This window comes from Lampetra planeri, chromosome 29 (assembly GCF_965212315.1).
Source record: "Lampetra planeri chromosome 29, kcLamPlan1.2.h2, whole genome shotgun sequence".
In the NCBI taxonomy this organism is placed as follows: Eukaryota; Metazoa; Chordata; class Hyperoartia; order Petromyzontiformes; family Petromyzontidae; genus Lampetra; species Lampetra planeri.
The window spans coordinates 3,303,334-3,319,532 of NC_136135.1; the positions used below are offsets into that span (position 1 = coordinate 3,303,334).

At 57.8% G+C, this 16,199-nt stretch overlaps 1 protein-coding gene across 1 annotated transcript; it reads right to left on the bottom strand.

The window, feature by feature from the left end:
* Window positions 1-6,629: 6,629 nt before the first annotated feature.
* Window positions 6,630-15,772, bottom strand: LOC144728494 (immunoglobulin superfamily member 11-like). Its single transcript, XM_078607983.1, has 8 exons — window positions 15,635-15,772; window positions 14,133-14,315; window positions 13,007-13,295; window positions 12,713-12,835; window positions 11,938-12,086; window positions 10,363-10,497; window positions 10,129-10,269; window positions 6,630-6,767 (listed from the first exon to the last, which is right to left on the bottom strand). The coding sequence occupies exons 1-8, from the start codon at window positions 15,770-15,772 to the stop codon at window positions 6,630-6,632; spliced, it is 1,296 nt and encodes a 431-aa protein (XP_078464109.1).
* Between the last annotated feature and the right edge of the window lie 427 nt (window positions 15,773-16,199).

Genomic DNA, 16,199 nt, shown 5'->3' on the forward strand with positions numbered 1-16,199 from the left:
TTACGCAGGTACTCATGTGAGGCTGAGTCGACCTAGGGGAGGCCCAGGACCCGAGTGGCAGTGTTTTTTACACATCGCACCAGGCACTCGTTTGAGGCTGAGTCGACCTAGGGGAGGCCCAGGACCGGTTCAGATCATCGTCACCGGTGTTGGTGGCCGTGAGCGGGAATCGAACTCGGGTTCACCGGTTTTGGAGCGCAGCGTGCTAACCGCTGCTCCACCGCTCCCCACAATATACACACACACATCTCTAATATCACACACATCTCTAATATCACACACACACACGTAGAAAATGCGCTATTCCGTCAGGATTTTGGCCAAGTATCCCAAGAGCAAAGACTCTCCTGAAAATGAGCGTTGCGACTCACGCGAGGCTTTCATGGATAAAGTGACATTATCACCCTCTCTAAGTAATAATTTATTAATAAAAATAATAATTTAACTTACATCCCTTCGTCAATCCACTGCTGGACGAAGGCTTCCTCATGCCGCGTCAGTCGTGGGGGGGTGAGGGGGTGTTTGACCATACTTCACCAGTTTGGTCAGCGTCGGATGTCACTCGCCACTCGAGTTAAGACGCCGTGGCTGAGAATTGAACAAAGGGTCGCCCGGATTTCGAACGTAGCGCGCTAACCACTGCGCCACCGCTCCCATACATGCACACACATTCACATGCATACACAAACACCCCCCGTGTCGCCTTAACAGTCTGTTGGGGGCAAGTGCTGTTAGCGAGCACCTATGAAGGCTGGCACAGCAATACACGAGGGGGTGGGTGGCCAACACCACGCCCGGCCACCTTTGTCTCCCTAGTTTACGCAGGTACTCATGTGAGGCTGAGTCAACCTAGGGGAGACCCAGGACCGGTTCAGATAACAATGAGCGGAAAATCGAACTCGCGGATGCAGTGTTCGGAGCGAAGCGCTGCGCTAACCACCCACCACACTCACCGCCCCCCCCCCCCACAATGCCACACGCAACAAAAAGACCCCCCCCCCCCCCACCGTTTAGCCTGCACAGGATGTTGGGTGCAAGCGCTCCGAGCGAGCACCTCATGAAGGCCGGCACGGCACGCGAGGGGGTGGGGTGGCCGGCCACCACGCCCGGCCGCATTTTTGTCTCGCCGAGTGGCGATGATTACGCGTCGAGTCAGGCGATCCGTTTGAGGCTGAGTCGACCTAGGCGTGGCCCACGACCGGTTCGGATTGACACACACGCGCGCACGGGACACGCGCGGTCTAAACAAACCATTTCACGACGACGACAACAACAAAAACAACAAGCCCCGGGATGGACAATGGGAATTGTGAGCCGTCTGCTTGGAGACTTCCTGCACGAGATGCAGCAACGCCTTCCTGTCTTTGTGTTGCTCCTAGAATAAGTGGGGGGTCACCCCTCCCCCACCACCAACCTCCCCCCCATACCAACCCCCCCACCAACCCCCCCCCTCCACTAACTTCCACAACATTGACTCTTTTCATTCAATTCACGATCGACAAACCACGATCCATAACCACTGCTGGATGATGACAGGGGGGTGTTTCCAGTGTCGGATTCTCCTAGCAGCAAACGTAGCTACATGTGTAGTAGCTACTATATATGTAGCTACATATGTAGTCGCTACTATATGTAGTAGCTACTACATATGTAGCTACTACATATGCTACGGGCCCCGCACTTTCAAGGGCCAAGCGCTAAATGCTTTCAAGCTATCAATTCAGGTTCGGTGATTCTGCACTTGCTCTATTACTATAGTACTATACCGCCTTCAACTTGTATGAACGACTGGGTGTTTAAGGTTAGCGATTTGTCGTATTATGTAGCTGTATAGCAAATGAAAATGTATTACTATGCAAGTAAAAAACACATTTTTGTCAATATTTACGTCTTTTTTTCGTTTAGGGCCCCTTTATAACATCATGCTACAGGCCCCGAGCTAGCTTCATCCGGCACTGAGTGTTTCCCGCTACAGCCACCGCTGCCACCTCTCGTTCACTGGCGATGGAAGGCAACACTGGTCAGCACCCGTCACCGTCAGTCATGGTCTATCCGCTGCTAGACGAAGGCGCGTTCGCAAGCCGCCACCACCGCCCGCCTCTCACGGCACAGCGATGGGTGAATCTGTCGCGGAGCCCTGCACGGAGCTGATTACATTTTATTTTTGTATTTCGTCAATTAAAGCCAACGCTGAGTTACGCAGCTCTTTGTTCAAAAGCGACCTGGCCGCCACAGGCGATGCTTCGACAAACGTGGCTTGACCATTGTGCGGAAATTTACAGCGGCCCAAAATACTCTGACAAAAAAAGGCGTGATGTCGTTTGTAAATGTGGAGGGAACAATTGGAGGAGCTGGAGAGAGAGAGAAAAAAAACCCACGCGGCCACGGGAAGAGAGACACCGCAAACTCCAAATATACAGCAGCAGGCGTCAGGGTCGGGATCGAACCCACGACCTCCTGCACACCAGGCGGGGGAGTTAACATCTCCTAGCCACCGCGAAGCCTCACATCGCTCAGCTTACAGGGTCTTCGTCGTCGTCGTCATCATCCGATTAGCACGTTTGGCCCCATACGTTGCGAAATAAGTTCAACATTCACCATCGGTCATCATCGCGGTTGCATCAACACCAGTGCTGCTGCTCAGAACGCTGTGACATGAATAGGGGCCACACCTTGCTGACGAGGGGCACAACTAGCGAAACCAGCCTTCAGGATCTGACCCGTACACAGGAGGAGGGCAGTGGGTGACGTGGAATCGAGAGGCCACGCGCTGCTGATAACACTCAACCGAGGTGACGCTGGACTTTGGGACAACACGTCATCCGGTAGCATCGGTTAATGGGACAACAAAGATAAAGATCCCCCGTATAGCCTTAACAGACTGTAGGGGCAAGTGCTGTTAGCGAGCACCTATGAAGGCCGGAACGGTACACGAGGGGGTGGGTGGCCAGCACCACGCCCGACCGCCTTTGTCTTCCTAGCGGAGATGTTTACACACCGCACCAGGTACTCATTTGAGGCTGAGTCGACCTAGGGGAGGCCCAGAACCGGTTCAGATAATCGTCACTGGTGTTTGCGCGGGATTCGAACCCGGGTCGCCAGGTTCGTAGTGCAGCGCGCTAACCGCTACACCACCGCTCCCCACTAATGTGACAACACACACCCACACCCTGCTGATGACAATCACAGCGGTCGAAACTGGCCTAGGGCTTTGACCCAAAACCAGGAATGGAACTTGGACAATAATGAACGACGCCCATTGACGCCGCACTTTAGCTGATGCCATTGCTGCTTCACGATGCAACGCGCTGCTGATGAAACCCACCGACATCGAAGCCATATCCCGTACTCTCTGGCTGATGAGACTATCCACGTCGAAAACCAGTGGTGACATCCCCCACCCAATCAGAGCAATATTAACTATCTTGTACACATTTTACCAACCTATAAATGATGATTTAACGAAGGAAAGATATGTTGATGGCGAGATGTTGACGACTATGATGATGATGGCGATGATACACTATGCCCTGACATACATTGCATATCCATTACAAGGTATGTGTTGCCTTATATAGACTGTTGGGGCAAGTGCTGTTTGCGAGCACCTATTAAGGCCAGCACAGGCACACGACGAGGTGATGTGGCCAGCACAACGCACACACATTTGTCTCCACCGGTGCGAAGTTTAACACAGTTCACCGGGTCTTAATTTAAGGCTAAGTCGACCTAGGGGAGGCCCAGAAGCGGGTAAGGATGTAGGTCCCTGCTGATGTAAACCTTCCCACTGATCACTGTCGGGGATTGAACCCAGGTGCGATACACGCGGTGACCTCACTCTCACGCACAAAGACAAAGGTCGCCCCGTATAGCCTTCGACGGACTGTTGGGGCAAGTGCCGTTAGCGAGCACCTATGAAGGCCGGCACCGCACACGAGGGGGTGGTTGTGGCCAAACACCGCACCCGGCCGCCTTTGTCTCCCCAGTGCTGACGCTTTACCGCACCAGGTACGTACGAACTTAAGGCTGAGTCGACCTAGGGGAAGCCCAGGAGCGGATGAAATATTCACCGTTGTTATTGGCCGTAATGCGGCCGCGGTTAGTAAGCACATCAGCGCGCTAACCACTGCGCCACCGCTCCTCACTACCCACACACATACCATACGCATGCACACACAGGCACACCACACACACGCGCGCACACGTATGCGCATGCATATTCATGAGGATTAATACGAACGGCATTAGCAGAAGCCTGGCGTGTAATCCCTGGGTGTTTGGCAGCGGAGCAACGGGCGTCTGAAGGGTGGAGATGACTCGCCATGCCGTCATCTCGGCGGCTCACACAACCAGCAAGGGCCAAAGGAAGCGCAAGATTGCAGTCACAGGCGCGCCAGGGCGCCCTCCTCCTCCTCCTCCACGTTTGCCCGTGAGCCGTTGCGTGTTACACAAACAAAAGAAGAAATGAAACCCCAGGTAACCCAACGGCGGCATGAACGCGATCAAGACGGCGGAACTTCGCAAGCTCGATTCAAAAGCTGCGCCGCGCCCGAAATGTTTCTTGTGTGACCGCAGGGGGTGGGTGGCGTGGGATCGAGGGGTCCCCCCCCCCTCCCCGTAGGCTGATGGTGACAACAGGAACGCCGTTCCGATGTTGTGTTGTTGTTGTTGTGTTGTTGTTGTGTTGTTGTTGTGTTGTTGTGTTGTTGTTGTGTTGTTGTTGTTGTGTTGTTGTTGTGTTGTTGTTGTTGTGTTGTTGTTGTGTTGTGTTGTTGTGTTGTTGTTGTTTTGTAATCGTCCCAGCGCGTGGAGCCAGGCGAGAAGACGACGATGTTGCCATCTGCGGCGCGCCAGTTGGGGGTGGTGGTGGGGTGGGGTGGGTTGGGTGGGGTTGGGTTATATAGGTTGGGTGGGGTTGGTTGTGGGTGGGGTGGGGTGGCTGGGTTGGGTTGGGTGGGTTGGGTGGGGAGGGGTGGGTGGGGTGGGTGAGTTGGGTGGGGTGGGTGGTGGGGGTGGTTGACTCAGCCCACCACCACCACCTTTGTCGTCATCATCATCAAGTTCGGGGGGTGTGGGGGGGGTCGGTCAAACGAGTAAACGCTTCGCGGGCACTTGACAGCGCTTGATGTACGGGGGCAGAGTGCCCCCCCCCCCCCCCACGATGGGAATGTGGAATTTCCACCGCCGGCTACAGGAGGAGGCGCCTCCCACTTTGTCCTCGACGCGAGAACCACTGGTAAACAAAAACACCGCCGTGCGTCCTTGTTGTTGTTGTTTTTTTCCGGCCGGTCCGACATTTAATCTGCTGCACCGCGTGCCCATAAGCCTCTTACGCTGCTGAAACAAATAACCAACACGTATCTGGGAATGTCACGGGGCCATGTGACCCCAGGTGCCCACCCACCCACCTCGCCCACCCGGGCGAAAGTTGCTCATTTTAAAGGGACACGCGTGGGCACGGTGCCACGTGGCCCCGCGTGCGTCACTATTCCGCGGGCGGGCGGGCGGGCGAGAGGCTTAGATCGACATCAGGGCTACCAGGCACTCATCCACGCCGCCCAGATGGAAGCATGGGGCTTACCGAGAGCCGTGTGGTGAGCCGAATCATGGTGGTGGTTGGGGGGGGAGAGCTGTAGAGGGTGGTGGGGGGGGGGCTGTTTGGCTCAGCGAGTGAAGCGGGAACACCAGCGCACACGCCGTCCGTGCTGCCCCTCTGCAGCGTGCCTCGTGTTTCCGCGCGGCGCCGGGAGCAACACCGAGGGAACGGAGAGAGACGGCCGGAGCGGGCCGGAGCGGGCCACGATCGGCGGGCCCCCCATCGCCTGGCGTCCCACCAACCCCTCCGCCCGGCCGCGCTCCCTTGCGGCACGTGGGCAAAGGAGGCTTCTGCCGGGACCGGCTCCGACGTCGCCGCTCGGTTGGCCCGCCGGCCCCGTCGGCCGTGCGCGCCGGCCCCGTTGAAGGGGCCAACCGCGCCGATGGCAAGAGGGGCACGCTGGTTCCAGGCGCGGTGCCGATGACGACGATGCCCCCCCCCCCCCCCCCAACAAAAAACGCTTCCCTTTTCGCGAGGCATCATCGCGATGGTCCTTTCGGCGAATGGCGCAAAATGCACCGGCGGTGACCCTGTTGCCGCCGCCGTTGAGATCCGATCGGCGTGAACGTCACCTTGGCCTCGGGCGGCGCGGCGGCGATTCGGGGTCGCTGTCGCCAGCGGTCCATGGTCGTCGCGGCAAGAAACGGGGTGGTGGTGGTGGTGGTGGGGGTGGTGGGGGTCTCAGCGACCGCGTCTCTCCACCGGCATTTTGTCCGCGTCCCTTCACCGACGGCGGCCGCATCGTCGACGGGCGGACAGAAGAAATCCTTGAGTCGCACTCGGCGAAGGCGGCGGTTTTTTGGGTGTGGAGATGGGGGTTGGCGGAAGAGAAGGAGTAGGCCGACGGCAGGGACTAGTCGGCACGGGGGAGGGAGGGAGGGAGGGATGGAGGGGAGGGGGAGATGGGGGGGGGTCGAGGTCACGGGTGGAGGGGTCACGAAGGTGGTCAGCGGAAGATGCACAGCAGCCGGTGGCTAGGAGATGTCAGTAGCCGGGCGGTGGCAGTGGTGGCCGGTGGCTGGCCGGGCCCCGTCTAGACCAGGGATCCCGCCCGGCTCTGTGCCGGCACCATGATGGGTACGCCTCCCATGCGCACGAGGTTGCCTGGGGACACCGCGCGGGCCGGAACCGGCGACACTCCAACGCCGAAGTCCATCGGACCGGGCGAAGTCTGAAGAAAACAAAGAGACAAATAATATCGACGGGAATGAAAGCTTTCGTGACTGCAGGGATTCATCTTCTTGGTTCTTTCGGTAAAGTCACGTAGAAGGGAGATAATAAAACAATAAAAATAAAACATAATAAAATACAATTCTCACGACGTTTCGGCCACAACGCAAGCAGCCGTCCTCAGGTGAAGAACATGTCTGTCGGAAAGACAGCGTCTGAATGTCTTCAGACGCTGTTCTTCACCTGAGGACGGCTGCTTGCGTTGTGGCCGAAACGTCGTGAGAATTGTATTTTATTATGTTTTATGTTTATTATTTTATTATTTCCATTCTACGTGACTTCACCGAAAGAACCAAGAAGAATATCGACGGGAGCCATTTTTTGTTGTTTTGTGCCTGCCGGTGTCAAAATTTTACGAGAGAGATATACTTGGAACCAGGATTTTTACCTCTTTCTGGTAACAAAACAGGGGTTCTTGAAATGTCAAAACAAACCTACTGCAAGGCAGCGAGTCTGCATCAACCACATGAACTTGCGGCACAACAAAACAAACATGCAACACGCTCTGATAACAATGCACGCATTGTCTTTGAAATCGATTGACCTAGACCAGAGACAGCCGTCTTTATGGCCTTGTCTCACGAGTGCTCAGGCCAGCGAGCGCCAAAAGGCGAACAACACAAAAGGGCCGTCCATAAATGACGTCACGCGATTTTGGCCGATTTTTGACCCCCCCCCCCTCTCCCCCCCTCGTCACACGGCGTCACAAAAAGTCAGACCCCCCTCAAATATGACGTCACAAAGCTCTGCCCCCCCCCCCCAAAAAAAAAACATAATTCCATTTTGAAAACATGCTTAAAATCGCTGTAAACTGTTGTCATTGTAGTGCGTATTTAATGTGGCGCTGCACTCTGATGTTGTAGGAGAAAACATTTATTAAAAATTAGGCGCTGGAAAGCTGAAATTGAGCATAAAATTAACTTTAAAATATTAAACGTCTAACTAAAACTGCAGATGTTCAGAATATTATATTGAAATTCTCTTCCAATTATACAATATTAAAAGTAATTATAACTAGAAAAAAATACTTGAAACTTTGTAGTAGAACGAAGCAAATTGGAGAGTACAATTATAACAATCCCACAGAATGAAAAGCCCTGGTAGAATCATTAAAATCAAAATGTTTAATAACAATCATATTTTTTTACCAAATGTATGCTTCTCCATTCTCCCATGGAGAAGCAAAATGCTCCTTCATGGAATACATAAAAAAGGTGACCTTAGTAAATTTAAATATTCAATTAGTTAATCATAAAAATTAATCAAAATTAGTGTTGTTATAACAATTCTATTTATAATTATTTAAAGTTCCTCATTTTGAAGTGACGTCATATTTCTCAAACCCCCCCTCCCCCCCTCGTCACGCATCGTCACATATCGTCACAAATGTCTGACCCCCCTCCCCCCCTAGGTGTGTGACGTCATTTATGGACGGCCCCAAAGGCAATGCACGTATCAAAGTATTCATAGCTGGGGTTGAGCAGTTATATCGATGGAACCTTTTTGCCAGAAAGGGTGAAGCCTATTCTTATTGTTTTTGTTTTATCTTAAAGACAAAGACCCCCCATGTAGCCTTATCAGTCTGTCGGGGCAAGTGCTGTTCGCGGGCGCCTATAAAGGGGGTGGGTGGCCAGCACCACGCCCGTGCCACCTTTGTCTCTCCCAAGCGGCGATGTTTACACACCGCACCAGGTACTCATTTGAGGCCGAGCCGACCTAGGGGAGGCCCGGAACCGGTTCAGATAATCGCCACCGGCGATGGTGTGCCGTGAGCGGGAATCGAACTCTGGTGGACGGGGGCTCGTGGCGCAGCGCGCTAACCGCTGCGCCACCGCTCCCCCCCACATTGACACGCGAACCACAAGGGCTGAGCCCCAGTACCATCGGGATTGGAGATGGGGTGGGCCCGTTGCTTGGCGACAGCGGAGACGTCTGATTGGCCAGGGGCTCGAACGGGACCCCCGCCTCGTCGCAGCGGCTTGGGCTGCAGATTCTGCGGGGAGGACCACGTGGGGGGTGGTGGTGGGTGGGGGGGGGTGGGGGGGGTGGGGGGTGGTGGGGGATGGGGGGGGTGGTGGTGGGGGGTGGGGGGTGGTGGGGGGGGTGGTAGGGGGGGTGGAGAGGGTGGTGGGGGTGGTGGTGGGGGGGGTGATGGTGGGGGGTGGTGGTGGGGGGGGGGGTGGTGGTGGGGGGTGGTAGTGGGGGGTGGTGGGGGGGGGGGGTGGTGGGGGGGGTGGGGGTGGTGGGGGGGTGGTGGGGGGGGGATGGGGGGGTGGGGGGGGGTGGGATGGCGGGGTAGTGGGGGTGGGGGGGGGTAGTGGGGGGGGTGGTAGTGGGGGGGTGTTGGGGGGGGGGGGTGGTGGGGGGGGGAACGACACCCGGCCACGTGAAAACCACGGCGACACGTGGAGACGAGAGAGGCGGAGACGAGGGACGATGCAGGCGATCGAGCGCCGCAGTGACCCCAAGTGCCCTGCATTTGCCGAGAGCCTGGGTTCGAGCCCTGGCTCGAGGCGTCGGATTCTTCACGTGGGCTGCTGAGTAAACACGGCCCTGAATGAGGCGCTGAGCTGGCAACACAGAGAGGCCCACAGTTCGAGCCCTGGGGTCTGGGGGTTTTCTCTCCCTGTGCGTCAGGTGTAGACTGCCTGTCACGCTCATAGCGGCAGTGTGCCAGTGCACACTGCCGCTATGACGATTAATTTGAACCGGTCCTGGGCCTCCCCTAGGTCGACTCAGCCACAAATTGAGTAGCTGGCGCGATGCATAAATATCACAACTGGGGAGACAAAGGCGGTCTTCGTAGGTGCTCGCTCACAGCACTTGCCAGCAAATGTGTCAGTGTGCGTGTGTCAGTGTGCGTGTGTCAGAGCGTGTGCCAGTGTGTGTGTGCCAGTGTGCGTGTGTCAGAGCGTGTGCCAGTGTGTGTGTGCCAGTGTGCGTGTGTCAGAGCGTGTGCCAGTGTGTGTATGCCAGTGTGCGTGTGTCAGAGCGTGTGCCAGTGTGCGTGTGTCAGTGTGCGTGTGTCAGAGCGTGTGCGCGTGTCAGTGTGTGTGTGTCAGTTTGCGCGCGTCAGTTTGCGTGTGTCAGTGCGTGCCAGTGCGTGTGCCCGTGTGCGCGCGTGCCCGTGTGCGCGCGTGCCCGTGTGCGCGCGTGCCCCTGTGCGCGCGTGCCCGTGTGCGCGCGTCAGTTTGCGTTTGCCAGTGTGCGCGTGCCAGTGTGCGTGTGTCAGTGTGCGCGTATCAGTGTGCGTGTGTCAGTGCGTGCCAGTGCGCGTGCCCGTGTGCGCGCGTGCCCGTCACCTGGCCGTACGCGTTCTGCCGACCGCTGCCGGGCGCCGGGTTCACGAGCGAGGCGGTCACCACGGAGGGGGCGTTGGCGTCCACCACGGCGAACGCCGGCGCGCGGCCGTGCCCGTTGGCCCCGACGACGTGCGGCGCGTTCTGCTGGTGGAGCGCGTGGTGAGGTTGGTGGTGAGGGTGGTGGTGAGGGTGGTGAGGGTGAGGGTGGTGGTGGTGTCTGTCGGAGCCGCCGGCCCTGTGCGTCGCGGGGCCGTGGGCGGCCGCCCCGTTGGCCGGGTGTTTGTACGGAGGCCCCGGCGCCGAGCTCAGGCTGCTGAGGCCCGAGCCGGGCCTCGGGGTGCTGCCCGCTTTGCTGCCCGACGCGGCGTACTGCGGGGGGGGGGGCGTCCATCCTGGGGGGGGCAACAACGAGGTCGACGACGATGATGATGGCAGTGGCAGCAGCGTCATTGTCACATCACGTGGCGGTGATTATCGGTCGTTGGGCGCTCGTCGATGATGATTCTGATGATGATCACAACCAAAGCAACGATAATCACGTGACAATGATGGACACTTGTCAACCCCTTATCAGTGCCCTACCTTATTACAGACCAATTCAGAGCTTATACTGGTAGGAACCTCCTGGTTACACCAGCCCACAGGGGATTATTGTGTCCGTCCGTCCATCGTGCGGGGAGGGGCTGGGTGGGGAGGGAGGGGCTGGGTGGGGAGGGGAGGGTGGGGAGGGGAGGGTGGAGAGGGGCTGGGTGGGGAGGGTGGGGAGGGGCTGGGTGGGGAATTTGCTGGTCACCCCGTGGTGCCCTTATAAAACTCAACGTTTAACCTACTCACGCCGGCTTGTGCCCGCCCTCACATTCGGGCATATTTGCGGAATACACCACGCAGCCGTTGACCCTGGCCATTGACCGAGCAACCCAACGTTCCTACCAGCTCCCTCCGCAGGATTGTGTTTGGTCACCCCGTGCCCCTTATGAATCTCAACGTTCATCCTACAAAGTCCCATCACGATGGAGAAACACAAACAAATAAAACAAAATCTTCCCGTATTGAAACGGCTGTATGCCGTATGGACCTGAAAACTCAATTTATATGTACAATAATACGGGGTAAACCGTATGGGTTGACAGGTATGTGATTGTGCTGATGACGATGATGATTGTGCTTCCTTTTGCTGATGACAATGATTCTGCTACTGCTGCTACTGCTACTTCGAGCGATGATGTATGGATGTTGAACTTCGTTCGAACTGTAGATAGCCAACCGTGCTAATCGGAGGTGTGGGGTAAGGACAACAAACTAAACACAAAAAGCAGTTCTGAAAAAAAATACTTTGTAATTTAGATTTAAAAGTGCATAGCTCCATGGTGGTGGTAGCGGTGGTGGTGGCTATGGCGGTGGTGGTGGAGGTTGTAGCAGCAGTGGTGGTAGTGGTGGTAGTGGTGGTAGCGTTGGTGGCGGTGGCAGTAGCGTTGATGGCGGTAGTGGCGGTAGTGGTGGTAACGATGCCTGTGGCAGTGATGGCGGTAGTGGTGGTGGCGGTAGCAGTTGTTGTGCCGGTGGTGGCGATGGTGGTGGCAGTGATGGCAGTAGCGGTGATGATGGCTATGGTGGTGATGGTGGTAGTGGTGGCGATGGTGGTGGCAGTGATGGTGGTAGCGTTGGCGATGGCTATGGTGGTGATGGTGGTAGTGGTGGCGATGGTGGTGGCAGTGATGGTGGTAGTGGTGGCCATGGTGGTGGCAGTGATGGTGGTAGCGTTGGCGATGGTGGTGGCAGTGGTGGCAGTAGCAGTGGCGACGGCGCGACCGACCGGATGTCGTTGGGCAGCTCGTCCTCCTTGCCCGTGGCTTTGCGTCTCCGCGCCCACGCGTAGCCCAGCAGCAGCAGCACGAGCGCCACTCCGAGCAGCGAGCCCACCAGCACCCCAGCCACGAGACCCACGTTCACGCTCGGCGCTGCGGGGGAGGGTGGGCACGAGAGACGAGAGGAGGGGAGCGGATCGTCACGCCGTCGCTGTTCGATCTCTCACTCGGAGGTTCGTCGTCGCGGTCCGAGCGCTGTGACCCCCCCCCCCCCCCCCAGGCCCACGTCAACGTCAAAGCGCCGTGATCTCTCTCCCCGCTCCTAATGACGACGCTGGTGGATTACGCGCGACCTTCTGTCGCGACACATGGCTGGCGTTGAATTCTCTCCTGTCCCCTGCTGCCTTCCGGTAACCTCATTGGAGTGGCGTTTGCATCGACGGGGCGTTGCGACGATTCGCGTGCGCGTGCAATGCGAGCCTGCGAACCGACTTCGATCGACGTATCCGATACGGGCCCCGTGATGTACGCACTTTCGTTGAACTTCTGTCGCAACCATACGTGGTGCGCGGGAGGAATAGCACATTGATGCAGCGGGAGAGTGAGCTCAAAGGAGGTTGCACGGTAATGTGATTGGTGGTGTGGTCAGATGTTTGGTGGAGTAGAGTCGTGAGATGATCGATAGTGGAGCTGTGAGATGATCGATGGTGGAGCTGTGAGATAATCGATGGGAGGAGCGTTGGGATGACTGGCGGTGTGGTGAGCGTGCGGGCACGTACGGATCCTGAGCGCCAGTGTGATGGTGCAGTTGCTGCTGCCCACGGAGTTGCGCGCCGTGCACGAGTAGACGCCCTCCGAGTCGGCGCTAACATTCGTCAGGGTGAGCGTGCCCTCCTTCCGGCCTGCACGCGCACGTGATGACAAAGGTCCCCAGCGTAGCCCTTTCAACAGACCGTCGGGGCGAGCGCTGTTAGCGTCCAGCGCCTGTTAAGGCCCAGAAGGGCGCACGATGGCAGTGACGCGGCCTCGTGCCGGTCCCAGAGAATCCTGCGCGAGATTCGGCGAGCTCCTACCCAGCGCGGCGTTGGCCGGCAGCTTCCTGGCCGCCTCGAGGCGGGTCCACAGGTAGGAGGGCGCGGGGTTGCCCTCGGACGAGCTGCAGGTGAGCGTGATGTTGGTGCCCACCGTGGGGTCGCCCTCCATGGTGCACCTGGGCGTCGCGGGAGGAACTGTGTGGGGCGGTAGGAGAGAGCGGAGGGCAGAGGTCGCAAACGGGTTTTGATTCCTTATCCGCACCCGTACCCGGCCGCACCAGGGTCGCAAATGGGTACCCGTACCCGGCCGGGTACGGGTACTCGTTCCCTACCCGTACCCGTACCCTACCCGAAATGAGTGACAAACGGTTACTCACCAGTGACTCACGGCCTACCCGTACCCGGCCGCACCAGGGTCGCAAACGGGTACCCGTACCCGTACCCAGCCGGGTACGGGTAGCCAGGTATCGGGTAGGGTACGGGTATCGGGTACCCGGTTGCGACCTCTGGCGGAGGGAGGCTTTAGGGGGGCCACCTCGTTACAGGGATCTGTGATGAAGTTTTTTTTTGGGGGGGTTGAATCGCGTAAATATAAAACTGCGTCGTTAATCCGGCCGCCAGCCCGACGCAGGCAACCAGTGAGGTCTGGGCCGGTGAATACAACGTGCCGACTCGTCACCGGTGCAGCACGCGGCTCGTGTGCTGGAGAGTGAACTCACAACGTTCACAATTCGAGTTCCGTGACGTTTCGCCGGCATTTAAAACAACCAGCCTCATCAGGCGGCAGTCAGAATCGTCGAGGGGGGGAGAGGTGGTGGTGGGTGGGGAGAGGTGGGGGGATAGGTGGGGGGGGAGAGGTGGGGGGGAGAGGTTGGGTGGGGAGAGGTGGGGGGGAGAGGTGGGTGGGGAGAGGTGGGTGGAGAGAGGTGGGTGGGAGAGGTGGGTGGGGAGAGAGGTAGGTGGGGGGGGGGAGGTGGGAGAGGTGGGTGGGGAGAGGTGGGTGGGGTTAGGTGGGTGGGGGGGGAGAAGTGGGTGGGGGAGAGGTGGTTGGGAGAGGTGGGTGGGGAGAGGTGAGGGGGAAGAGAGGTGGGTGGGCGAGAGAAGTGGTCAGTTTGTGTGGCGCGCGCCGCCCCGCACCCAGCACGGTGAGAGTGACGACGCCGACCCCCCCGGGGGGGTCAGCGATCAGGTTGACGGAGCACGTGTAGGTGCCCGCGTCGCTCTCGCGCGCTCGCTCCACGCGCACCGACACCGCCGATCCCGGCATGGGCGACGTGAAGTCGGCGCGACCCGCGAAGCTCGCAGAGCCGTTCACCACCTGGCCAGCCATGAAGCCCAGCACCTGCTCCTGTGTGGGGGGAGAGGAGGGGGGGGGGAGAGGAGGGAGGGGGTGTCGGTAGGTGGGGTGGGTGGACGAACAAATGGGTAATGTACTCGATGTTTGATGTTCTCTGAGTGGACGTCAGGCCACGTAGCTACAGAGGCGTGCTACAGCCTCCTACAGCCTCCTCCTACAACCTCCTACAGCCTCCTCCTTCTACACCCTCCCCCTACACCCTCCCCCTCCTACAGCCTCCTACAGCCTCCTCCTCCTACAGCCTCCTCCCCCTACACCCTTCTACAGCCTCCTCCTCCTCCCACACACACGCGCACACACCCACACGAGCACACACGCACACACCCACACGAGCACACACGCACATACCCACACACACACACACACGCACACACCCACACGTGCACGCACGCACACAAAGACAACGATTCCCCGTTTAGCATTTAACAGACTGTAGGGTCAAGTTCTGTTAGTGAGTAGCACCTATGAAGGTCGGAACGGCACACGAGGGGGTGGGTGGCCAGAACCACGCCCGTGCCGCCTTTGTCTCTCCCCAGTGGCGATGTTTACACACCGCACCAGGTACTCATTTAAGGCTGAGTCGACCTAGGGGAGGCCCAGGATTGGTTCAAATAATGGTCACTGGTGTTGGATCGCCAGGTTCGTAGCGCAGTGCGCTAACCACTGCACTACCGCTCCGCAAGCACACACCCACACGTGCACACCCACACGTGCACACACACCCACACGCACCCACACCCACACGCACACACACACACACACCCACACGTGCACACGTGCACACATATGCACACGCACACACGTACACACACCCACACACACCCACACGTGCACACCCACCCACACACACCCACACGTGCACACACACCCACACACCCAGACACACGCACACACATCCACACGTGCACACACACCCACACGCACCCACAGACACACCCACACGTGCACACACACCCACACACACCCACACGTGCACACCCACCTACACGTGCACACACGCACACCCACACACACGCACACACACCCACACGTGCACACATACCCACACGCACACCCACAGACACGCACACACGTGCACACACACCCACACGCACACACCCACACGTGCACACACCCACACACACACCCACACACACACACCCACGCACACACACACCCATACCCACACACACACACATCCACACGCACCCACCCACAGCCACACACACACACACACCCACGCACACACACACACACCCACGCACACACACACACACGCACCCACAGACACACACACCCACACGTGCACACCCACACACACACACACGCACCCCTGCGCCGCGCTCCGTGTTGGCGATCCACAGCACGACGAGGTTGTTGAGGGTGGGCGCGTTGGAGCTGACGGAGCACGGCAACTCGGCGGCCTGACCCCTCGCCACCGTGACCTCCGCCGGGTTCACGGTCACCATGACCCCGCGCGCTCCCCCGACGCACGCGCCTGTGAGTGGAGCACGCAACGTATTCAGCATCATCATCATCATCACCACCAGCATCATCATCATCATCACTAGCATCATCTATCAGTCATTTATGTTGTTATCATCACCAGCAGCATCATCATCATCACCACCAGCATCATCATCACCATCAGCTGCACCATAGTCTATCGATCAGTCATTATTCACGTTGTTATCATCAGCATCATCACCACCACCAGCATCATAATCTATCAGTCATTCATGTTGTTATCATCATCATCAGCAGCATCATCATCATCATCACCACCAGCATCATCATTATCACTAGTGTAGTAACGCTTATGACTCGTTCACACCGGAGTTGGAGGCACACTTGTTTATTTAACACCACACGTTGTGACATACACACTGAGGGGGT